At 45.1% G+C, this 24,710-nt stretch overlaps 1 protein-coding gene across 1 annotated transcript in view; it reads right to left on the bottom strand.

Moving 5' to 3' along the window:
• The window catches only part of cbfa2t2 (CBFA2/RUNX1 partner transcriptional co-repressor 2), a 37,232-nt gene extending 14,397 nt beyond the window's left edge, over nucleotides 1-22,835 (bottom strand). Inside the window, exon 1 of the mRNA XM_071541030.1 lies at nucleotides 22,796-22,835. Coding sequence (XP_071397131.1) covers nucleotides 22,796-22,823 — 28 coding nt within the window. The 5' untranslated portion in view covers nucleotides 22,824-22,835. The remainder of the gene's footprint in view (nucleotides 1-22,795) is intronic.
• Between the last annotated feature and the right edge of the window lie 1,875 nt (nucleotides 22,836-24,710).

Raw genomic sequence — 24,710 nt, forward strand, 5'->3', positions numbered from 1 at the left:
ACACACACAAACACAGCTGACTGTATCAATGTTAAGACAGACTGTGTCTTAACATTAACAAGTGTCAGAACAGCATCCACCACCACCACCTCCACTCCCACTCCCACACACCATTTGAAACAAAAAGTTAATCTCTTATTTTTCCAACTGCCAGAGTGATCATCCCAGAGCTTCGTAGTCGTTCATGCAGATTAACCCGAACGATCAAAACAACACTTGAACAAAAAAACAAAAGCAAAACACATTTTATCAAATGCCTTCCACAGTCAGTCTCTGAGCATTTCGAAAGCACTCAACGGAGGCAAGAGCAATCGATTTGAGAAATGTCCTAAACTGCAACAGCAGTAAAACAAAACCCGGAAAGGAGAGATAGAAATGGATGTTACGGGGGTAGGGGGGAGGGGTGCAGGGAGCAAAAAAGAGTGATGTAGAGAAAGAAATGAAGTAATAGATCTAGTAAGACAAGAAAGATGGACAGCAGAAAAAGAGAAAGAGCAGAGAGAAAGACTTGGCTTAAAGCTCAAGGCGAAAAAGGGCTAAGCTATCGGCCGCCTTAGCACCCGTGCCCTCCCCCTCTCCCTCCCTCCCTCCCTCCCTCCCTCCTCCTGTACCATATGGATCTAATCGGCCAAGAGCTGGCCAGCTGGGACCTCCAACAGTCACCTGTGAGGGAGGAGGAGGAGGAGGGGCAGGAGAAGGGGGGAGGGGGGCAAAAGGGACTGCTCCACCAATCCAAGGCAGTCCCCTCCTCCACACACACACACACATACACACCACACACACACACATTACTGCCTTCCCTCCAAGGCCAGCAGAGGAGGAAGGAGGAGGATGTGACGGGGAGGGGAGGGGAGGCACGAGGCGGCTGAATGCGAGCGAGTGGACTTAAATGCTAGGGAGACAAAGGCTGCACCTGGTCCCCGTCCGTCCACACACACACACCACAATACAGCGCACATCTGTTCCTCTCTCCCTCCTGACCTCCACCCACACACACTGCAAAGGCAAGGGAGCCGCGTCCACGGAAGCACACATACACACACACACACATCCACACACATGCACACATAAAACAGATAACACAAGTGTGCTTGGTCTTTCTCTTTCCCTCTCTCTCTCTCTCTCTCGCCCTCTTACACACACACACACACACATATAGACATACGCAATGTCATGTTGTTGTCGTAGCCTCACAGCTAGGCAACAGGTTCCAACAGCACCCAATGACAACTGAGTAAATACAGGCTCAAGGACCTACCAAGTATTGTAGGGGCTTCTCTCTCTCTCTCTCTCTCTCTCACTCTGTGTGTGTGTGTGTGGTGTCAAATTTCTGAAAAACAGGAGGCACGCGCCCCCTCGTCCATTCTGCTTATTTGAATGAACTTCATTTATATTATTGCTCTCTTGGGGACCGACAACTCCTCAACTGTTGCCACAATACAGGCTTCTCACTTCTTTTTTCCCATGTGGACAATCACCACTTTACAACCTACTGATAGCTACATGCTATCAAGCTGTATTCACTGGGGTCCTCTAAAAGACACACTCCCACTCCATTCCATTCATTTCAATTCAAGTTCTGTATTACTGTAATCCACATGGGCAAATTTCTCGCTATGATACATATTTTGATGCAAAGCAGATGTAATTTAGTCGATAAAAAGGGCTATTTCCATTTAGTGTTTTCCCCTTCTAGCCCAAAGATGATTTTATCAGTCCCCTTCCCTACTGACAATATTGACAATAATACAAGACAATATTGGCCATCACCATTGCCCCAAAATGCTGCCTATGCATTATCACAATAACAACTTCACAGATCATCCAGGAGAGTTGGACAAGCACTGACAGGGATAAGAAATTAGTCTGCACATTAGAGGCGCCAGATGTGGAAAGGGAGGGACGAAAGGAGGGAGAGAAGGATGGAGGATGGGAGGGAGGGAGAGAATAACAAGGAGAGAAAATACTGTTTTCACTTGGTTTCATCAGAAAGACAAGCCTGGCTGTCAGAGTCAGAGCCAGGCTGTTTGTCTTGGCTCCCATTACCACCTTCCAGCCCCGTAGACTACATATTTGGACCAGACCCAATGTCAACACTCTGCTCCTCTGGTAGGGAGGGAGAGAGAGGGGGTGGGGGAGGTTGACAGGGAGGGGAGAGAGAGAAATGTACACACAGACTGAGAGAGAGAGAGAGAGAGAGAGAGAGAGAGAGAGAGAGACAGGGAAAAAGAGGGATGCAGATAGGGAGACAAAAAGTGAGACAGAGACAGAGAGACAGAAAGGGAGAAAATGTGTCTTTGTGCTTATCACTGTGTATTTAGGTGTGTATGGGACGTATGGGAAGTGACAGATGTGTTGCTGAAGTCAACCCATCACGTTTCCCTGAGACGGAGCGATGGCGAGAGGAGCCCTCGCATAACCTCGTCACTCAGAGAGATAATTACAAAAACACTGCTGGTCATCCAGCTTGCCACATAGTGAAAAAAACAGACCCAGGGATGGAATTGTACTTACTGGCACAGACAGACTAAGAGAGAGAGATAGATAGAGAGAGAGAGAGAGAGAGAGAGAGAGAGAGAGGATCATATAATCAGAGTGAGGTAGAGAAAGAGAGACAAAGCAAGAGAGAAAGAGAGAGATAAAAACGAGAGAGAGAGAGAGAGAGAGAGAGGGGACTGCAAGGCAGACGGACGCCATCAATAAAAACGAGGAATGAGCAGTAAAAGAGGCACAGTGCGATGCGATGCGATGCTGGAAGGAGAGGAGGTGAATGGAGGTTCTGGCAAAGGTTGGACAGCAGAATGGACAGTATCCACGTGGACATGAGGTCAAAGCGCAGGGAGAACAGAGAGGGAGGCTGGAGGAGACAGCACTGGACGGGATTAGTAGTTTGGCAGAGCAAACACACAAGAACACTACAGATAGAGATAATTCATCTTGACATGCCGCTACACTGCTGCTGCACTGTTGGAGCTATCACTGTACCAACAAGGATTGAAAAAAATCCTTGTCAGCCATTGTTACTATTCCCAGTTGATCCTGTCTGTGTGCAAAGCCATAACCATACAGGCCTTATGTCCCAATAGAGTGCTTTTCAATTCCAAGAAAGCAAGAAGGCCCATGGCAGAGGGCACAGAGCAAATGTGGCGGTGAGACTGTCAGACAAACACTCACACAGACACAGTTGCATTAGGCCACTGTTGCAGGCTCCATTGTCAATAGTGTCAACCGAATGTGTGTTATTCAGAGTGGCACAAACACAGCACACGCACACGCACACACACACACCTGCGTCACACACAGCTGGGCCACAAGAAAGGGAGCTGGAAATGTATGTGTGTGTGTGTGTGTTGGCCCCATTTACCAGGTGTTACGTTTGTCATCGGCTGAGCGGAGAGAGGACAGTTATCACTGAAGTCACATATAGACACACACACACACACACACACACACCTGTGAAATGACTTGCCTGGGGCGCATGCACACACACACACACAAAGAACAACAGTGACATAACAGGGACAATTCACATCCATCAATCATTACTGCAAACCACAAAACTCCTGACACACACACACACACACACACACACACACACACACTCACACTCTCACACACCAGCCCTCCCTCTCCCAGGCCAATAGATTATCTGCCTATCAGGTTACAACCCTTCTCACCTCTCCGTAGCTAATTGGTTAGCCTACTCATCAATCATCCTGAGCCTCTGCCACCCTGATGTCTCTTTCAACCCAAAGCCGCCAAGTGAAAAACAATCAGCTATGGCAATTAGGGATGCATGACAACATTAAAAGTAAGCTATGTTGTTCTTTTGGGGTTTTTTTTATCACTGCTTTTCACTTCTGTATGAAGAACAGCCTGATCACAGAGCACAGAAATAAAGCTCCCCTGATACACTGTGGGGATGTAAATCATGGTCTGTGTGTGTGTGTGTGTGTGTGTGTGTGTGTGTGTGTATGTGTGTGTCTGTGTTCGTCTGAAGGACTCAGACAGAGTGGCTCCTATACGTTATGAACCCCGACAATCCACTTAACCTGTGGCCAGGCAAAATGTTGTTTTTGTCGACTCAAGAGAGACAGGGAGACACACATACATACATACATACACATACACATACACACACACACACACACTGAACTAGTGAGTTACAGTAGTCCATAAACCAAAATACGAGCTCCAGACATGAGGAACCAAAGAGAACATTAAGACGAGCCTGTTTCAGACCAGGTGTGAGAGGCCTTAACAGCCAAACGGCCTGGGCCCCAGTCCAAAAAAGGTCATTCCCAACCAGATGTTCCCATCACCACAGGCCACGCTGAAGACATTTACACTGCTTTTCATGACCCAGATTGGGACAGTCAGTACAATGACTCAATAGCTCAGTGGGCTTGCAAATTAAGGTCAGCTCATGACGTTTAAATACATTTTTAGGCATTTTACTGACATTTATCCAGTGGGACCTTCAATGACTAAGCAGGTAGGGGCTCAGTGTCTTGCTCAGTGACTCCTTGACTGGAAACATGGCTGTTGATGGACATACACCGGTCATTGAAGGGGTCTGCCTGTGTTGAGATGGACTCTCTTAAACCCTCTCTCTTGCCAATACTGTATGTTTTCTGTCAATGTGTCCATTACCTTATAATCAGGTAAAGTTATGTTAAAATAGTCATAAAAAGAACAGTCAACACCTTCACTTTAAATCAGCAAGAAAGTCATGCTCACAAACCTCTGATCACAGGCTTACACAAAATAAAAAAACTTCGACGTTTTGTTGGCCAAACATGTGGAGCGTACTGAAAGTGGGTCACTCAGCCTGTAAGCAAATGTGTCACACCTCAATACCGAGCCACATATGGGGATACAACCAACATTATAAACAATTCTATTTAGTGTATCAGAGTAAAACAAAGACATTTCAAGTATCATTTCCTCAAGCATGGACAAGATAAAACAATGCAGTAGGCTAATCTGTTAAGCCCAGGTTCTGGGGATACAGTGTAACACGAATCAAAGCTGAGCACTTAGTATGATCCGAGTCCATAAACAGCGCTGTGGGCAAGCCTAGTCCAGTATGAAAAGCAGTATGAAAAGCCCAGAGCTCAACAGTCGCTGAGAGAGACAGATAAGTGAAACAAAGAGGCCAGCTGTGCTCAAAACAATGGGGAGAATGAGAGAGGGGTAGCTGCGGAGGATGAGTGTATGTTTGTGAATGTGTGGGCAGAGGGTTGCCAGATAAGGTGTGTGTGTATATGTGTGTGTGTGTTTTGACGAGACTGAGCATTATCATTGTGTGCTTATGGGTATATGTGTTTCTTGATAAGAATACAGCATATCATTGTGCATGTATCTTGACAAAAAATGCATGTCTTCATGATGATGAGGTAGTGCATTGTGGCATGCTTTACCGTAAACAGAGTGTCAGTGTGTGTGTGTGTGTGTGCGTGTGTGTGTGTGTGTGCGCATCCTTCCCTCTGTCCAGTAAATAGTCATACATCTCAGCTAAGCACAGGAAAATAAACAGACACAAAGATTTGGAGAGTTTGCTTGCCTTGTGTTATTAATTATACACTTGTTTCTCTTGGGTTATTGATGATACACGGTCTCCCTCTCCGCCCTCTCTCAGGAGGGAGAGAGAGAGAGAATGACTCGGACAGACAATTCGTGGAAAGAGGCGGCACCATCCATAACATTACTATCTTGTCCACTAACAGACCTAACAACTGTATAAACTTTTGTTCTCACAAGGTCTCTTTAGTATCAATTTCGGTCTTTCGGGTTTTGCATTCTCCAACAAAGTTGGACACAAAATTAATCGGCTCCATATTGCCTCTAACTGCTTTTCGTTTTTCCCAGGGGCCCCAAGACAACTTTCTCTCCGTCTATCTCTGTGTCTGTCTCTGGTTAAGTATTGAAAAGCTTAGGTTAAGACTTCCTAAGACATTTTAGATGCCAGTAGGAATTAAATTTAAGACCAATTTCACAACAAAAATAAATATAAAAACCAAAATGCTTTGCATGTCCAGCTATTAAGTTTCACCATTGATTAAAGTGAATCAGTGTAAACCAACATTCACTTTATTAAATTTCTCCCATATCCTTTGCCTCTACAAAAATCCCTTGCTGCTACATTAAGACCTCCAAAAACTGTCAGGCTTACTCCGATTGATCTGAGACTTTTCAAGGCTTTGAATTCAATTAAGGAATTCAATTTAGGACATTTTATGGCTTTCTTGTCATCTGCTGATACCCGTCTCTCCCAGATGACACCAGTCCAGTATATAAAGGTCTTGTGTTGGGTCAGTGAGCGGTCTCTCAGGCCAGCAAAGGGTTATAGACCTCTGACTCAGGCACTTAGCACAAGGAGGGGCGCTCTCATACAATGTCAATGTGGTGGCAATGGGAGGGAGGGAGGGCCCGCAGGTGGTTAAATGCTCATTGACACAGTTCTGCATCTGCACACTCGCTAACATACACACACACGCACACACACACGCACACACACACACACACACACACAGTCAGGAGATGTTCCCCGTGATGAAACAGTCTTTCAGAGTGCTACTAGTAATGACTGAGCGGTTTCTGCTGAGTAAATGACCTAACCCTTTCATCTTTACACACACACACACACACACGCACGCACACACACACACACACACACACACATGCACACACACACACACACAGACACACACACACACACACACACACACACACAGAAGCCCTGGGGCCAGATATCACAGTGGATCACAGTCCTAGTCACTGGAACTAATAGAGCACTTCCTGCATCGAACTCTTGAAGCAGCTGCTCCGCTGTGTGTGTGTGTGTGTCTGTGTCTGTGTGTGGAAAAAGGGGGGAGGGGGGGGGTTCTGTGGTAGCACGGTGAGCGAGGGTCATGGTTGTCTGTTTCTCTATCTATTACTACACTTTCAGTAGAGAATCTCACAGCTGAGAGTGATGTAAGAAACAAACAAAAAGCCAGAGAGCCATAAGACAAACAACGTTGTACTTGAGCAGATGCAATGTCTACGGGACACCTGGTACACAGACACAAACCAACACACACTCCACAGACACGACCATCCTCTTATCAAGGATGCAATCAAAAACACATAGAAGCAGGTCAAAGTAAGACAACAGTAATTGCCCATCAGAAATTATTGGAAGAGGAATTAAATCCTAAAAAAAACCCTGAAATGTCACATCCTTGACCCCCCCCCCCCCACACACACACACACACACAGCAGCTCCTGCTGTCAGTAGTGTGACAGTGTCCAGCAGACCAGACAGGGGTCTCTGGTTTGAGACTGTGCAGTCGACAGTCAGTCGCTGCTATCTCCCTGATGGACTGGTCTGGCCTGGCCTGACACTAGCCAGGTCTCTCTCTCTCTCTCTGTCTCTCTCTCTCTGTGTCTCTGCCTGTTTTCCTGTCTGCCTCTCTCTCACACACCTACTCTACCCCCATTCCCTCTATACACCAAAACACAAACACATCTCCCCTTGCAGTCTCAGGCATTTTCAGAGAGTGACAGAAATTCAAAATATGTTTAAACACTGTAACGTGAGTCACTGGGGGAGCATACTTTTATCAAAAAGCTATACATAACACCCTAAGAACAACAGAGGGGCTCACCAGTGACATTCACTCTCTGCTGGATTCACATTCCCACCAATGTCAGGGTGTTGTGTAACATGTAGGCACAGCATGAAAGACAGACACAGCAGTTTCCCTCCTTTTCCCATATGTCTGGGATACTGTATGACAGATGCAAACGTCCTCTTTACCTAGCTTCTTCTGCTCTGCTTGCCACGTGGAATAACCGATTACTATCCAAGAAAATGACAGCTGAGAGGCAGAGAGGGGGGGGGGGGGGGGGGGGGGGAATTTGGACTCCGACCACGCAGTAATTCTACCTCCCAAGCAATCTTCCTCAAAACCAAACAACTTCTCAGTGAAGTCCTTCAGACTTTTTAAACATCAGCAACAAGATGACAAGGCATCAGTCCACCTATAGAGATTTCTAAAGCAATCAGCATTCTGTCCATATGGCAGCAGGAGAAGTTTTCTCTGTGCTGGCAGTAGGAGCGAGCAAGACGTGCGCATCCCTCCTTCCCTCTTACCTCAGCAGACAAGGATGAAGAGATGAAGAGATAAAGAGGAAAGGATGAGGCACCATCTGTACAGTACAGCGCAGCTCTGGGAATTAAGACGGAACACACACACAGTCTCACACACACACATACACACAAACACTTACACACAGACATAAACACAAAATTTGCAAAAGTGAACTCACCAATGCACACATGCAAACGCAGATAAACACACATAGTCATTCATGCACACTATTCACTAATGGATTAAATACACACAGAAACATACAAACACAGAAATGCAGACTGAAAACCTAAACCCTCGTTCTCCTCTCCTACCTCCACTCTAGTAGAGTCCGCTCTTCGTCAGCTGCAGTGGCGGCGGGGCTTTGCTTTCTTATCCTTTCCTTTCTGTCTCTCTCTCTGTGACTCCACGCCTTCATATGTCAGGCATGTGTTTGCATTCCCACATATGTGAGCTCCAGTGTGGCGGAGGCCAGAGCCAGAGACACAGATGGCACCCAGATGGAGACGGATATCCAAGCAGCCCAGCGCAACGCTGCACTACACACACAGAAACACACACACACACACACACTCTCCCTCTATTTCTTACTTTCTTTAAATGTCTTTCTCTCCTGTGACGTTCTCTCTCTCACTCTTGACTTTGCTCTCTTATCTCTCTCTGTCTCTCTTTCCGTGTCAGCTCTTGTACTTGTTTTCTCAAAATCTCTCTCTCTCTCTCTCGCTCTCTCTCTCACTCAATGTGTCCTCTCCTTCACTCGCTTTCTCAAGCTTTGAGAGTCAACCACCCTCTCTCTCTCTCTCTCCCTCTCGCTCTGCTATAGCTCCTCCCCCATTTTCCCACACACTGTCCTCTCCTCTGTTTCCAGGGGCCGGCTGCTCCTGCGACGTCATCCCCTCCAGGCCCCGCCCCCCTCCCGTGGACCCTGGCCAATCATCCGCTGCTGACTGGCTCTATTCAACCTGCATTCACCGGCAATGGACCCCGCAATTAACATAACTAATTGCTTTGGCACCTAAAGGCTAAACAAGAGGCTGTGCCAAGGGACACAAAAGGGTAAGGGGGGGTAGGGAGGGATTTTTCTCCTCACCCCATCCTCCTCCCACCCTCCCTTACCCCCTTCAAGAGGAGTGGGGATCTCCTTTTAGAATGTTTTTATACCCACTACCCCCCCTACCCCCCCACCCCGCTTCAGGCCCTTTCATTGACGCTCTCTCTTTTGTCTCTGCTCCTTAATGCGGCTCGCTCGCCCCGGCCTTGCCAGCCAATCCGTTGGGGGACACTTGAGGAGTATGAATGAGTTACTCTTCTCTCCTCTTCTGCTCTCTCATCCTCTGCGCTCCATCTTCACTGAGTTAAACTTAAATTGCCGGCTGATTTATGCCCGGCCTTACAAACACAAGCTTTGCTGTAGAGACAATGCAGGTTAAAATAATGGAGCTTGGCTGAGACTGGGCAGCCTGCGCAGCTTTATTTGCTTCTGGCTATTATTCCCTCAAACAGTTTACGTCTAGAAGCTAGAGAGTGTGTGCTAAGTTCATTCTAAGCCTGGGGTAAATAAGACATTAAGCTTTTTTTAATTAGACAACCGACAACCCAGCGAACATGATCAACATGTGAGAATACACAGGCACTCGGTTGTGTAAACAAACAAGCAAATGTTGCTGTTGGATAAACACAAACAGTTCATTAGGAGTAGGTGCTGTCCCGTCTCCTTGACTTCATACACAAACAAACAAATACACACTTCTAAACAGCACTGAATATCTTAAGGACAGATTTTGAAAGGGTTAACCCTTGAGGAAAACATGTGAAATCCATTCTACTGTGATAAATAAAAACTTTGCATCACTTCATATCGAAGTGATGCAAATTGATTGGATTGGTAGATTTCTAATCAATTCCAAGCAATTAAAACAATATTTATTGTGGTTCCTAATATTGCCATGGGTTGTCAAATAAACCTGAAATCAACTCAATAAGCACCCATGACAACCTCTATCTCCCCTCCTCTCTCCTTGTCAGCCTGCTCTATTCAGGGTGCATCTGGTCAGCCAGCAGGCTCACAGGCAGGGCCAGGTGGCCGAGAGAGAGAGAGAGGGAGAGAGAGAGGGAGAGAGAGGGACAGAGAGAGAGAGTGGAGGCCCAGTAGGAGCTTCTGAAGCTATATGATCCACAGATGCTACTGTAGCACATAATAGGCAGTGGGTTGCAGCTCACACACTCACACACACTGCTGTTGGTCAAATGCGAGGGGCTAGCCTAGATTCAAACCCAGGTGCACTGAATGGCAGGTGGCAGATGGGTGCACATGCTCGTAGAAAGGAAATATAGGCAAGAAATACCTCATGACAGCCTCTGATCCGCTGAATCATATCTTCCTCCTGAAATTGCTCTAAAATGCTCTAGAAATTATCTAGAAATGAAAAAATCCCTTCTACCGCTCTCATTAGCTCTTATTTGTTTTCTTAGCTCTTGTCTCTTACATGATCATTCTAGGGTCACATGTTGTAACTTCTTGTAACTTTGGTTTCTTATAACGTTTGTGATCTAAATAAAAAAAAAAAAAAAATCTAAATATTTTTTTTTATATGTAATAACAGTTTTTGATGCCTTTGTGATCAGAATGTCCTTCATCAACTTGTGAATTATTTACGGTGGGGGTGGGGTGGGCGGGGGGTGGAAGGGATTTGCTTTGGTAGATTATATCATAAAAGAAACTTTGTATGTTCCAAATGTACTTTTTTTACACTGTGATTTTCCTCCATTAAATTGTTTCAGGACACTTTGACGAAGCCAAACCATTGGTAATGGACTGTCAAGGGTCAAAATGCATGGCTGTCAAAGTGTAAAATCCATCCAATTCAGAGTTATTTCTTTTCATTTCCTCCTGTTAGGAGACACAAGGTTTCTGTGCAAGACACTGGCAATATCAAAAAGAAACAAATATTACCTTAGTTTTGTCATTCAATATCTCAATAAATACATAAGACAACAGTGTTATAACTTTGTCAGCCAAAGAAGTAATTTACCTACAATTCTTTGAAAAGTACAACAATTTATTTAAATTTTGTGCTATCAGAGTAGTCTGATTTTGGAACAAATCTTGTCAACTGTATGATCAACGACACAACTCAGACCACATTAATTGAGGTTCTCTCAAAAGCAAACATCACTCCCATGATTCATCACTCCCACCAAGCACATTATATGTCTGTGTCTGTATGTCTGTGGGCCTGTCTACCTATAAATGGTCCCATACGGGGAGAGAGGAAGTAAACTATAGTATCGAACGCCCATCATCTCTACGATGGAAAGTCAACATGCTGCATGTATACATGCTGTATGGAATCATTTTAGCTGCTCAAGCCCTACACAGCTGTTAGCCATTGTGTGTGTGTGCGCGTATGTGTGTGTGTGTGTGTATGAGAGAGCGCGCGCGAGAGAGAAAGAGAGCGATAGCGAGAGAGAGTATGCAGCATCTGGTTCTGTTCACACGCTCCCTTGCCCAACTTCCACTTTTAGAAAAAATAAACAGAGCGTTTTTTTTTAAACAACAGCAAAAGTTGAGGAGATGAAGAGGAGGAGGAGGAGGAGGAGAAGAGGGAATAGGGAATTTAGAGACTTGGCGTCTGAGTAAAAGAAAGGGGGGTAAAATCATTACATCACTCCTCTGCGTGTGTGTGTGTGTGTGTGTGTGTGTGTGTGTTTGTTTATCTGCATTCATGCATTTGTGTGGCTATGTTACACTATTCCCACCCTACTATCCCTTGTGTTGAATCTAGTTAGAAGGAAACATTTCACAAGAATTGTTTGTTACACAGTGAATAGATCTGCTTAATACTGGGTCAGCAGTAAAACGCCCTGTAGTCTCAGCTATACAGTATTTCATGCACTGTTCCTTTACAAAAGCACACAGACAAATTTGTAATCGACTAGAAGCTCATATCCATACACCTTTAACACACTTTACACACTTGACTCATTCTGACAATGTGTGTGTGTGTGTGTGTGTGTGCATGTGCGCGTGTGTGCATCTCTGTGTAGTGAAAACAGTGTTTTCTAAGGTGACATTACCATGACAATAGTTGTCCATGCAGCCTGTCTATCGCTGCGTGAATGGCGTACAGAAGTGGTGCATGTGGCGGGAATGGGAGGCTGCATCTACAAAAGGGGACTGATGGCTAACCTCCATTTTACTAAAAGGCCAATTACCTCTGGATGGCTTAACAGCACTTTTGGGTGTTAAAGAGAGAGAGAGAGAGAGAGAGACGCTACCATACACACCATACGACTGGAACCCTATTCATTTTCATGAGGCAATACAACTCACACATGGTGAGAGCGTTTTGTTTTCAGCACCCACAAACAGATTAGTAGCCATTAGTCCACAGTAAGCCCTTGCAGCTCTTTCAACAAGTATTGGGCCACAAGATCAAGTTGGTCTTTGTTGCTGGTGTTTGAGCATGCTTTAATAATGTAATATAGTAAGTAATATAGTAATATTTAGGCCAGTAAAATTTGAAAAAGGGTGTTGATGCTATGGGATGTTGTCATCATTCAAACCAGTCAGATTTCATTAGGGCGGAGCATGGCATTGATGCTGACTTGTTTACTGTTGTAGGAAGTTACTACAGTTAGCTAGCTAGCTAGTGAAACAAAATGCAATACCAGCGTGGGCAATGGTCGTGCCTATTCTGGCTTCAAAATGAAAACGTTTGCCTTGATTAATCCCTGGTGTGGACAGTACTTTCTTAATAGTGGGATCGCTGCAATAACAATGTATCACACATGATTGATAGAGAGTAAGGCTCTGCTTGGTCATGAATTTGGTTTAAGGGAAATTTGATCCCATTTTATGTGATGCTTGTGGTTTCGTTATCAGTGAGTTTATAGCTTTAAAAACAAATTTCTCTCTCCCATGTGATGCATCACAGGCTGTCAGCCATATTTGATAAATCAAACTTCGACCATGGCCGGTTGGTAAACATGCCATTACATGGCATCAAAAAATATAACCACTTTATCCTACTCTCCCAAAATGCTTGGGTGACAGGTAGGCGTACTGGTTAGACAGACCATTCATCAACCAGATAGTCCGGGTTCAAGCAGCGTGTCCTTGAGTTAGACGCTGAACTCCTTTCAGGGGCAGTGTTCTGCAGCTGACCCGAAAAGAGACTTTCCCTATGAAGTTTCATAACACTACACTACTGACTGTATATTAGCATGAGCAGCTGATCATTAAATATAGCTGCAGAGCACAACTTCATGCTCAGTTAACAGTTTTGATTAAGGTGAAATAGTGCTGAATTACCATATGAAGTCACCGTCAAACGTTTTGCCTCTTCACAGCTCTTCACATTAATGGTAAAACGAATTTGCAGGTTGAGATAACACACAGAAGGATTTACATTAGGCCGTTGAGAGAGGTTTTAAAGGGTAATCTGAGTGATGGGATTTAGCTGGGAGAGTTGCTGCCAAATCAGTGTGAAATGATGACTGAGAGATTTTCAGAAGTAAAAAAAAAAAAAACTGTGGTATTGTGTTCTTTTCCCAGCCACAACTTCCTAGTCAAAAGTTTTCCTACTTCGCACTGTGTTAAGAGAGGTTTTGAGTGCATGTGATGCGTGTGTGTGTGATATGAATGTGGTATGTATGTGTTTGTCTGCAAGTGTTTGTGTGTGTGTGTCAGTATAATGTGTATAATGTGTATAATGTGTATGTGTGTGTGTGTGTGTGTGTCTTTTCTGTGTGTTTTGTTGGCTATCTCATGCTTGTCTGTCGTCATGCAAAGTGTTGAGATTGAGCCAGAACAGCTCATTCTCTGGCTTCACTCCCACCGACCTCCACTTCTCTGGCCAGGAGTTCCCTAGGAATTAATGAAATAGTCACGCACCTGGATGTCTCTCTCTCTCTAGCTCTCTCTCTCTCTCTCTCTCTCTCTCCCTCTCACTCTCTCTAACCTTTCTCTCTCCCTCTCTCTCTCTCTCTCTCTCTCTCTGTCTGGCTATCTCCATAAAACTGTCTCTTTTGGTAACTTATTCAATTTGTCTCTATTTTTCCCCACAAACCTTGTCATTCCTGCCCCTCCCTCTCTCTAACCATCTTCCCAGCATGCCCCCCCCCCCCCCCCCCGTCCCTCCATCTCATCACTGCTCAGACTCCTGATGTTAGCTAATCTGATGCAGCCATAGATTTCCCCGTCTGATCTCTCAGTGCCATCTTTTCCATTACATCTGCTACGGTGCATTTATCTAATGGGGACACGCCATTTTCCAACAATGTCTGGAGGACCGTTTACTGTAAAAAAAAAAAAATACGGTTAGAGATCAAATAAGATGCTTCTCGGCAGTAATCAAGACTAAAGTAACGGCTATTTTCTCTCTTGCTTTGCAGGCTCAGATATGGCAATGATTGTGAATTATATAAACAAAAAGATAGAGTAAAGTTGTTTTATGTGTTTGATATTGAATCAGAGAATTACAAAAGTGGAGTTGGAGGGTGACGGTGGAAGGGAGGCAGGACGGGGTTCCCAGCACCCCCCACCCCCACCCACCTCTTGCTCCAACTTCAACTTCTTCTGCGGCGACTCAATTCAAAGCTGTATCGATTCACTCAAAGGCTCATTCACAGCTCATCCCCAAGACATTAAAAACAAATGGGTGGCTGGTGGGGGGGGGTCCCACGGTGCTCGGACACAAAACAACCATTGACTGGTACTTTACCCCCTCCTGACACCCCACTACCCCGAACACGCCTATCCCCTCCCCTCGACCCCCACCCCCCCACCCCCCGCCCCCGTCCCTCCATTCCTTGACTATTGTACCCTCCTTTTCAGGCATCCTCATATCACCCATAACAAATGGGTCCCGTATTTTCCTCTCTCCTTCTCCCCCTCCCTTTTCTTACTCTCTCTCCCTCTTTCTCTCTCTCTTTCCCTCCTTCACTCGGTGCCGATGAAAGGCAGGCATTGAGCCGGCAGTGGCATTCCAAAACCTCAGGCCTCGGCTCCAGTGTGTCTGGCTATTCAACACTGCTGGGAGCCATTAGTTTAAGTAAGGCCTGACCCGCCTACTCACCCATGGAAAACCCTCAGATCTCCTATTACACTCCGCTCACAGAGGGGAGACACACGGCTGCTCTTCGGGTACAATGTGTGTGTGTGTGTGTGAATACAAGACAGAGAAAGTGTGTGAGAGAAGGACAGTATGATAGATAGAGGTGAGTAAATGAAATGAAAGGCTACGTGTGTATGAGAGAGGGAGAAAATTAGTGCGAACGTGTGAAACGGTATGAGTGTGAGTGTGCATGAGGGAGAGAGAGGGTGAATGGGAATGAGAGGGTAAGTGAGTGAGAGAAAAAGCGTGTGTGTGTGTGGGTATGAGAGAGAGAGAAAGAGAGAGTGAGTGAGAGAGAAGCTGTATGTGCGCTTAAAATTTATGAGCGGTGGGTCACACGCTCACTTGGCTGCATCTTCCCAAAGTTTCCACAGAGGGAGGCCAAGTGCATACACAGACGCCAAACCCTTTTCTCTAATAACTCCCCTTAAACGATATTCAACAACCACCCACTTCTCTCACTCTCTCCGCTCTCTTGTTTAACCGATGTACCAGATACACTGTCAGGCATGTCCATCTATGGCACTCGCACTGAAATAAATAAATGCAGCAATTTGGCTAATTGGAAAATGATACGATGGATCAGAACTTGCTCTGTGTTGGGCCTGCATTGCCAACCTCACCCAATTGTCAGCACATAAACATGAATAGCTCTCATAAACAACTCCATGTTTGGGGGGGGAGGTGTGTTAAGAGTGTGTCTGCATAACCACATACAGTGACTACCTCCACACACACCTTCATGCACTGCACATTCCTTTCAGTATGAGGGTTCATTTAATTCCATCATAATAATGAGGTTAACTCTTGCCCAAGTGGTTTGAGCACTGTGATTTTGTATTGTTCACAGCTAGTAAATAAAAGATTTGTGACTTTGCCACCTCTTTTTTTAGGGAACTCATAATTAAAGCCCAAATCTGACATTCATTGATTACAGATCCCATTGCGACGACTCAAATATACAATATGTACATTTTGTCCCAATGTTTATTAATGTTAGCTTGAAAGACGAAAGGATTAAACAATGAAAATAATATTCTGCCCTCACAATTTCTTGCATTGAGAGCTCTATCAAGACAGTGAGAGTAAAAATGGATTAAAATTCAATCAAATAAAGGTACTAGTGGGGTGAAAGTCATACCACAGGTGGCTCTCTGCCACTCAAATGTAATATTGTACCTTTAAGTCTGGTGGTTAGGGACAGAAAAGTCATAAGGCAAACTACTCTGCCTGGCAGTACAAAAAAATGTTCTTCAGCTGACGACTTAATCAAGCACAACACAGACAGACACAGAGTATTAGTCCACTTGTGTTACAGTAAGGTTCTTGCATTTGGTTTTCCACCTGTAGGTGAGATCAAAATTGCGTTTTGTATTATGTAAATGGATGGGGGAGCAATAAATTAGGTATTACAACACCCTAGCACTGTGCACGTAATTCGTGATCAACTGTGACCAGCTTGGGGAAGCCAGCATGCATGAAAAAATGGTAGCGCTAAATTGACTCACTTTGGATTAAAACCCAAGATTTCTGATGTGGCAAAGTAATGCACAGTAATGCATTTTTAAAAAAATACTTTTTGGGACCAACACAGTGACTTACAGTAGATGCTGGTCGCAGCTAAAAAGAAGAGCCACCAAGATAATAGTGAGACACAACACTGAATATCACTTTCCATTTTCCAACACCTGTGCTGTACTTGTCATAGCCATAACATAATGAAGTGCAGTGTCAGAGGCACAACAAATCAACACGGCCCCTGCCTTGTCAAAGCATCACACCGAGCTGCTTCAATGAAATGCACTACACCAGCAGGCCGAGAAAGGGAAAGTTGTTGCCTTTACGGAAAAGGAAGCATTGACAACAACAGCTACGATATACTGTTACCTTATACTCGCATGCGTGCCTGTGTGTGTGTGTGCTCTCTTAGTGTCTCTCTGTGTGTTTTTGCCTGGTGTGTGTGAGTGTGTGCAGCTTCCTCCCACCAGCAGTCGATTCTATAAAAACCTTGCGTCTCCGTCTTTCTCTCCCTGAGGCTGTAGGAGCAGCTGTGTTGTTCTCTTCCCTGGCGACGGCCACACCTGTGATCTGCAGGTGGTTCATCTGGCAGCAGAGCCGGGAACACCTGGCCAGGCAGAGATAGAGCCTGCAGGCTTTACTGTGTGTGTGGGGGGGTGGGTGTGTGTGTTTGTGTGTGTGTGTGTAATAGTTTTGGGGATTTTTGAAGGGCTCAATTAAAGCTGAGGGAAGATAAGGGCTAGCTCCTTGGGCTCACAAACACACACACCCACCCACACATTCACCCACACACACACACACTAACACACACACACACCGAGGCATGTGTTGGCATTTCCCAAGGTTCAGCTCCAGGGATGTCTAGACTTGTCAATGTAGCAATATAATCCCCCATTTGTGCGCATGAGAGTGTGTGTGTGTGTGTGTGTGTGTGTGCTATGCATATGCGTGTGCGTGTGGAGCAGGTGGCGATTTTCAAACAGTCTTACTTATTCTGGTTTCTTTTTGGTCGTTGGGTTTCAAAACAAACCGAACAAAACCTCCTCCTGCTTTCCCTGTCATCCATGCTTAGTTTTGTGGACCAAATCATACAAATAATTCCAACCGAACAACAGGAGACTGTGGCAGCACCTGCCTTGCTGTTGGTTTTTGGGGACCCACCAAGGATATGACATTGTGCTACGGTACTCTACAAGGACAAACAGGCAAAGACAATAAGCAGAGACACCAGCTGAGGACAAGATACGGAAACAACAGCACCCACAACACATTCCACCCTTGGGGAGAGAGGAGAAAGAGAGGCAGAGTGCAATGCACTGGATGTCTGACTTTGTGTGTGTGTGTGTGTGTGTGTGTGTTTGTGTGTGTATGTGTGTGTACCAGCAGTTTCCGAGCTGCTCTCTGACAGCAGAAGGCCCAGCAGGAGAGGAGTCAGAGAAGGGACAGATGAGGTGAACTTGACAAGAGTCATAAAACTCTCACACAACAGACACGTGGGGGGCAGAGCTCTGGAGTGATATTGATCCTCCATCACCCTCACAGTGTGTGTGTGTCTGTGTGTGTGTGTGTGTCTTATTAACATAGACTAGGCCAAGCCACTCAATCTTCTTCATCACTATCTGTCAGGGCTAGGGCTGAACGATATTGACAATTTTTTCTTGTCATAAATTTTTTAGAACTTTAAAATTGTTTAAAGAAAAGTAATTTTGTTAAAAAAATAGATATTGTGCAGGATTTACTGAGTTAGAGTATGATGAAAAGTTTTCACCACTGTTGAACTTGATTCATGGAACAAAGATAACACAGCTTGTTTAGAAGTACATTTTGGATGTTCCTCTCTCATAAGAAATTAATTGCAGCCTCTGCGATTTGGAAATTGCAGAAATTCATATTGTGATTTTGATTTTTTTTTTTTTTTTGATTAATCGCTCAGCTCAGTCATTCAGGACGTGAAGCAGTGATTTGGGTCAGAGACTTGGCCAGATATGTTTAGCTTCATGCTCAGTGCCAGAACAAAGCAACAAGCATTACACGTGTCTTGGTGTCATCATTAGCACAGCATACCTGAAGAGGTGAGTGACAGCTACAATTATGTGAAACTTTCTGGGAAAGACAGAAATGAGAAAAAAGAGAGCGAGATATTTGAAAACTATGCTTATAGGCCCAGGCAATAACTTCTCCAACTATGAAGTGAAGACTTCTCACACAGAGGTTTCAGTCTTCACTAAGAGCTCATATGCAGCTGGATGTCAGCTTTCCTCTGGGCGATGACAGGCCAGCTGCAGCTGGACTCTCTGGTGGCCAAGACAGACGGACGGTGATGGAGAGAGGGATAGATAGATGGAGGCAGAGAGTGAGACCGAAAGGAATGGGGAGAGAAAGAAATGCAGGAGATAGAGGGAAAGGAAAGGAAGGGAACAGCCAAAGAGGGATGGACGGAGAGAGACCGAAAGCAAGAGAGAAACAGGAGGTGAGAAAGAAGGGCTAGAATAACCCTGGAAGGCGTGGAGAAAGGGGGAACCAATGCTAACTCCTCTTTGTCTGAGCCAAGGGGGAGACGGGGGCATTAAAAAAGCATAATGCGGTGATAAGTTCCTTTCACTTGCTTTTCTTGACTGTGACCACTCCGATTCACTCTGAAGTGACTGGCCCTTTTGTTCCCAGGCAATGTCCCTCCACTTAAAGTAGAGGACCGAATAAATGCCAGCACACAATCATGGGACCCGCATCCCACCAGCCTAATAAAGGATACATGGTTTTTCAATGATGCTTTGAATGAAACACTTTTAACAGGCGAACACACAAAAGAAGTCTTAATCCATTTTGTTGGAATGTTTCAAAAAGCCGTATGACAAATATGCTAAACCGGTCTCAAACCGTGCGAGCCGCTTTTGGAATAGTCAAACGTGTCAAAGCGATGTTTACGCTAGCTAGTGATACCTGAATACAGAGGTCGTGACGCTGGTTGGCAGTATAACAAAATGACAGTGTTAACAACGCCCAGGAGCCGGGCTGAGACCTGCAATCAAGAGTGAAAAGCACAGTGCTGGGGTATCTTTCAGAGGCAAGAAGTAATGTTTTGACATGGAGAGGCGAGCACGGACACTCTAATAGCTCTCGTCTCCTGTATGGCTGGCATTTCTGAAGGATTGTTATTGGCGGGTGATCCTCGGCGCAAGATCACATCTGGATCCTATCTTCCCACCCGCTCCGCGCAGTGCCGCGCAGCAACAAGAAACAGCTGTGCGAAACTGGCTTCAATTAGCCTCACATTCTCCCTGACAGTTAATCCCTTTCTACTCTCCTGCTCTCATTCTTTTTTTTTTTCTTTTACTGTTCCTTCACTCCTCTCTATTTCTCGTTTTTAAGCTTTGCTTCAGGTTGCCACACAGTCTGAAGTAATAGGCTGGGAAGCAGAGTGCGTGGAATTGGAAACAGGCAACTGGACGGACCGCTCAGAGATCTCACGAGTACATGGAACATGACAAACCCTATCTGTTTGAAAAGATTGATTATGGGGTTTTGTATGCGTGTGTGTGTGTGTGTGTGTGTGGAGACTAATGGGTCTGTGTCGTTTGCGGTGGTTTGGGATTCAACACATGAGGGAGCTGCATAATGGGCTGCAGAGATGGGTTATTTGGATTTCCTGTCATTGGACGGTTAACACTCATTTACACTTCGGGCTCATTTAAATCTTTGATATCTGACTATGATTTTCATAACACATGATCCTAAACAGTAGATATGTGACACATACAATTAAAGTCCATTTAAATTGTCACTTGGTCACACGTTTTTACTGAATATAAAATGCCAGACTCTTTTTGTTGTGGTTCTCACATGTGGAGCACTGGGCAACAAAGTGACCCCATAAATTCAAAGTCTTTAAACATCTCTTTTCCCACTAAAACCACACTTTGCAAACATTTAAGTGTGATCCAACAGTGCAGCACACTGAGTAAAATGTCATCGCTCACGAGTGATAAATCAAACTCGGTTCAGTTCGAAACAATTCACCTCCACACCAGCTTGACTCAGCTAAACTGCACCGGGGAATCCAGCTCAGATTGGTCCTGTGATAGGTAATAGGAGCCAGATTTGAGGTAAGGGAGCCGATCTGATGGGCCTGATGAGCGAATCTGGATGGTTCCCCAGTCGGTGTCGCCCTGGGGCCCAGTAAAACACTAACAGGTGGTAGTACTGGTGGAAAAGACCCACGCGGAGACTAGAGGGAGCGAGGAGGATACTGGGCTCACTGCCTGACACACACACACACCCAAGCAAACACATTACACACAGACACACACATCCAAGCACACGCAAGCCACACACACACACACTCACACGCTTAAATACAAACACACAGCCTGCAGAGACTAGAGATGGTGCAGGGGTGACTCAGAAAAGATCTGCAGGCACCTCTCTCTACCTCCAGCACAGGCAAATTCTCCCACACGGCAAAACACAAAGGGCCCACGTCTGGCAACGCTGACAGCCCACTCGAGCCAAAACCAATTAGGTTTCTAATGCAAACCTGCAGGGCCCCTTTGTCGTTTATTTCCCCTTTTAATGTCAGAGGATTGGAATCTGACTCTATAACCCACCCCAAAGAAAGAAGGGAAAAAAAAGGAAAGGGGAAAATTATCGGGGGTTCCAAATTATCCACATGTTTTCGAGCAGATCTAATTGAATCAAGGAAGAATGGAAGTGATTGACTAGTGTGAGCAATGTTGAGCCTACATGCTCTTTAACACATTTGCTCCCAGTGTACACACACCGTCCCAGCTTCACAGGGTGTTATTCTACTCTCTGAATAGAGTCAAAGTACGTCAACTACACAGCAAATACAGTAAAACACAATAATACACATATTTCCTCTTTTTCGAGTTGGAGTTGGAACCAAATTTCCCAAAACAGGGATAGTCATAAAACTCTGTATCCATCCATGTTTACAGTTTTCTATTACAGTGCACACTCTGCTGCTCCCTGGTGGCCACTGTAAGGCCAAAGACTATCATCATCATCATCATTATCATCATCATCACCATAACCATCGCCATCGTCATAACAGTCATGTCTTTGTCATGCTATTATTTGTTACGCCGTGGCTAAGGAGGAGACGAATTGGTGTCCCCAGGGGGCCACAGGGACACATGGGGGCCTACAGTGGTGCCCTCGGGACCCGCTGACCCCACTTGCATTGCAGGACTGCACTATTGTCCCCTGGTGTTAAGCAGGCATGGACTGCAGGCAAAGAAGGAAAAACCTTCTTCTGGCACCAAGCAGCAGCTCCAGCCTGGTTTCACACCGCCTGGTGTTTTTGTCTTGAAAAGCTGTAAACTCCAGATGGTGGAAAGAGAAAAAACTTTGCCTGGTGGATTAAGGGCTCCAAATCCTCCACTGAAAAGACACATAGACTGAGAGCTGCTATTCAATCAAATGGGAGCATAATAGCCGGCTAGTAGGGGCTATATGTGGGATAATGCACTCAATAGAATATGTGTTATGTATAGTTTATTCTCACTCTTTAATAGACACTAATGACCGTAAGATCTCACCAGACAAAGGGGTGGCGGAGTTTTTGTTTGGTCATTAAAAGGATTTGATATGATGTGAAAGATGAAGTAGCACATTCAGAGGGCTTTTCTGAAGACTTACTGTGTGGGAGAAGAATATCAGAATAATGGCATAGAGGGGGTTTATCTGTCCATAGACCCATGTAGGTCGCCTAGTTTTAATATTATCATTATCATGTAGAGGCAGCCCGCTATGCAAGCATTTTAATTCAGATCCACAATTATGTAAAACACAAAAATGAGAGAAAAACCAACATTAAAACGTGTTATATAGGCCTACTTGTCATATTTCTGGTAAGTAATACAGCGCTCATCATGCTTCATGTGCATGCATTTCATTCACAGGTGTACAGGTGCCAGTCATACCTTTGGATAACCTCAGGTAAAAGCTTACGACTCAGGTATGACACTTTATTTTACTAAACATAAATGGTAGTCTACTTACAATGAAAAGCACTCGGCATTCCGACCATGCTCCTCGTATTTTTGGTTTTTGCTCTTCTTGGCAGAATGACGGTTGACACGATCAGTGCTGCAACGTCAAGTCCTTCAATTTCTGTTCTTCTTTTGCAGGGTCTCTGATGAATTCATATAAAGACTTTAAAAGTAGAGTGAAATAAGTACAGTATCTGCAGACGGACAGGAGCGATCCCGTTCACCATGGCATCAGGTATCTCGGGTATTCTCTCGCACAACAGAAAATATTTGAGTGGGCGGTACTAATTGTAAGCCTTTAACCAGAAAGCCAATAACGCTCCGTTGTAACAGCAGGGAAATAGGAGCGCCAGTGTTTCGGTAATGATTAACTCCATGCGGCAACAATAGGACACTCGCGCTCACATAATCCTCACACCAGACACACTTCCATTGCCTTGAGCAAAGTCGTTTATAACCTCGACTTGTTGGTCTATTGATTTTGTTTTTGATAGTCTATATAACTAGTCTAAAATGCCTCCGCAAATTGTCACTGAAATCAGCAAGGACATTCAGAGCCTCCTGAAACTAATAATGATGTGATTATAATATTTTGCCTTGAGGATGAAGTAATTAATAAAAAGGCTAGAGGAAAACCCAGCGTTTCCAATTAGAATGGATAAACCACATGAACATGCAATAATAAAATAAAATAAATCAGAAAATAAATCTATTTCATATTCTGTGTGTCATCTGTTGAGTCTTGAAGCTCCTCCAACTCCCCAGACACAAAAACCTACACAGTCAGACTGGATCTGATCTGGACTCCTTCCAGAGTCTCACGTGTTGTTCTTCTTTACAAGCATAATATTTGGATGCTGGCTGAGAGAGCTGTGAGGTATACCCCCCCCCAACCCAAACCCAAACCCCCCTCCCTCTCCACACACACACACCCAACCATCATCCCTCCATCCCCCCCTACAGCCACCCACATATGCCACACGCTCCTGCCCCCCCCCCCCCCCCCAACCCCCCCCCTCCCCCTCCCTCCATCCCTCCATCCCCCCCATCCTCCACTCCTGCCAGGCTGCCACCTGCTCTCTGCAGCATGCTGCACAGCTGCTCTGCTACAATAACAAATTAAGGCCCACCGTGGCAGGCAGGAGCCATTACCTACTGCTCCTGGTACGGAGGAGAGCGAGGACCCATCAGCCACTGCTTCTGTGCGGGGAACCAAAGGCCACTTATGTTCCCCCAGTGTGGAGCAGGGGGCCAGGGGCCAGCGATTGTTCTGGTGTGGAGCAGGCAATCAGGGGGTCGGGGGGGCTACTGTTTGGGGATCGAGGAGCAGGAGTCATTACCTGCTGTGTCAGTGTGGGGACCAAGTCTTTTCCTGCTGATTCTGTTAGGGGAGCAGGGCCTGTAGCTGTTTCAATAAGCGAGGAAAGGGGCATGAAAGGTTCCATTTTGTGTTTTATATTGTGTGATTTTGGCATAATCCAACTTTGGACACACACAGTCACACATACGCACACACACACACACACACACACACGCCCGCATGCACATATATACACAATTGCTGGCGACAAGTTAATGTATTTGATGATTTCATGTATTTCTTGACTTTTCTTTTTCACACATGCTTTTTCATTTCAAACATAATTTTTGTCATTAAATTCATGATTTTTTACATCAGAGGGTGACAATGTCAGTGCGTCATCAATATCATCACAGTAAAACATTCCTGCAACTACCACAGTCAATGAAAGTCAAACAAACCATGTCACCCACTTGTACAAGCTCTGTCTCTAAATAAATTTAGAGACAGAGCTTCCTATCCTTGCATTATTATCTTGTAACAATTTCATCAACTTGCTTGTCAAGAGTAGTGATAGCATTGATTAGAAGGGTTTTCTGTACTCAAGCTCTGTCTAAAGAACACA

This window comes from Centroberyx affinis, unplaced genomic scaffold, assembly GCF_046629955.1.
Source record: "Centroberyx affinis isolate AG114_WGS23_722 - 3 ecotype Tasmania unplaced genomic scaffold, CSIRO-AGI_Caff_v1 ptg003778l_1, whole genome shotgun sequence".
Lineage (NCBI taxonomy): Eukaryota > Metazoa > Chordata > Actinopteri > Beryciformes > Berycidae > Centroberyx > Centroberyx affinis.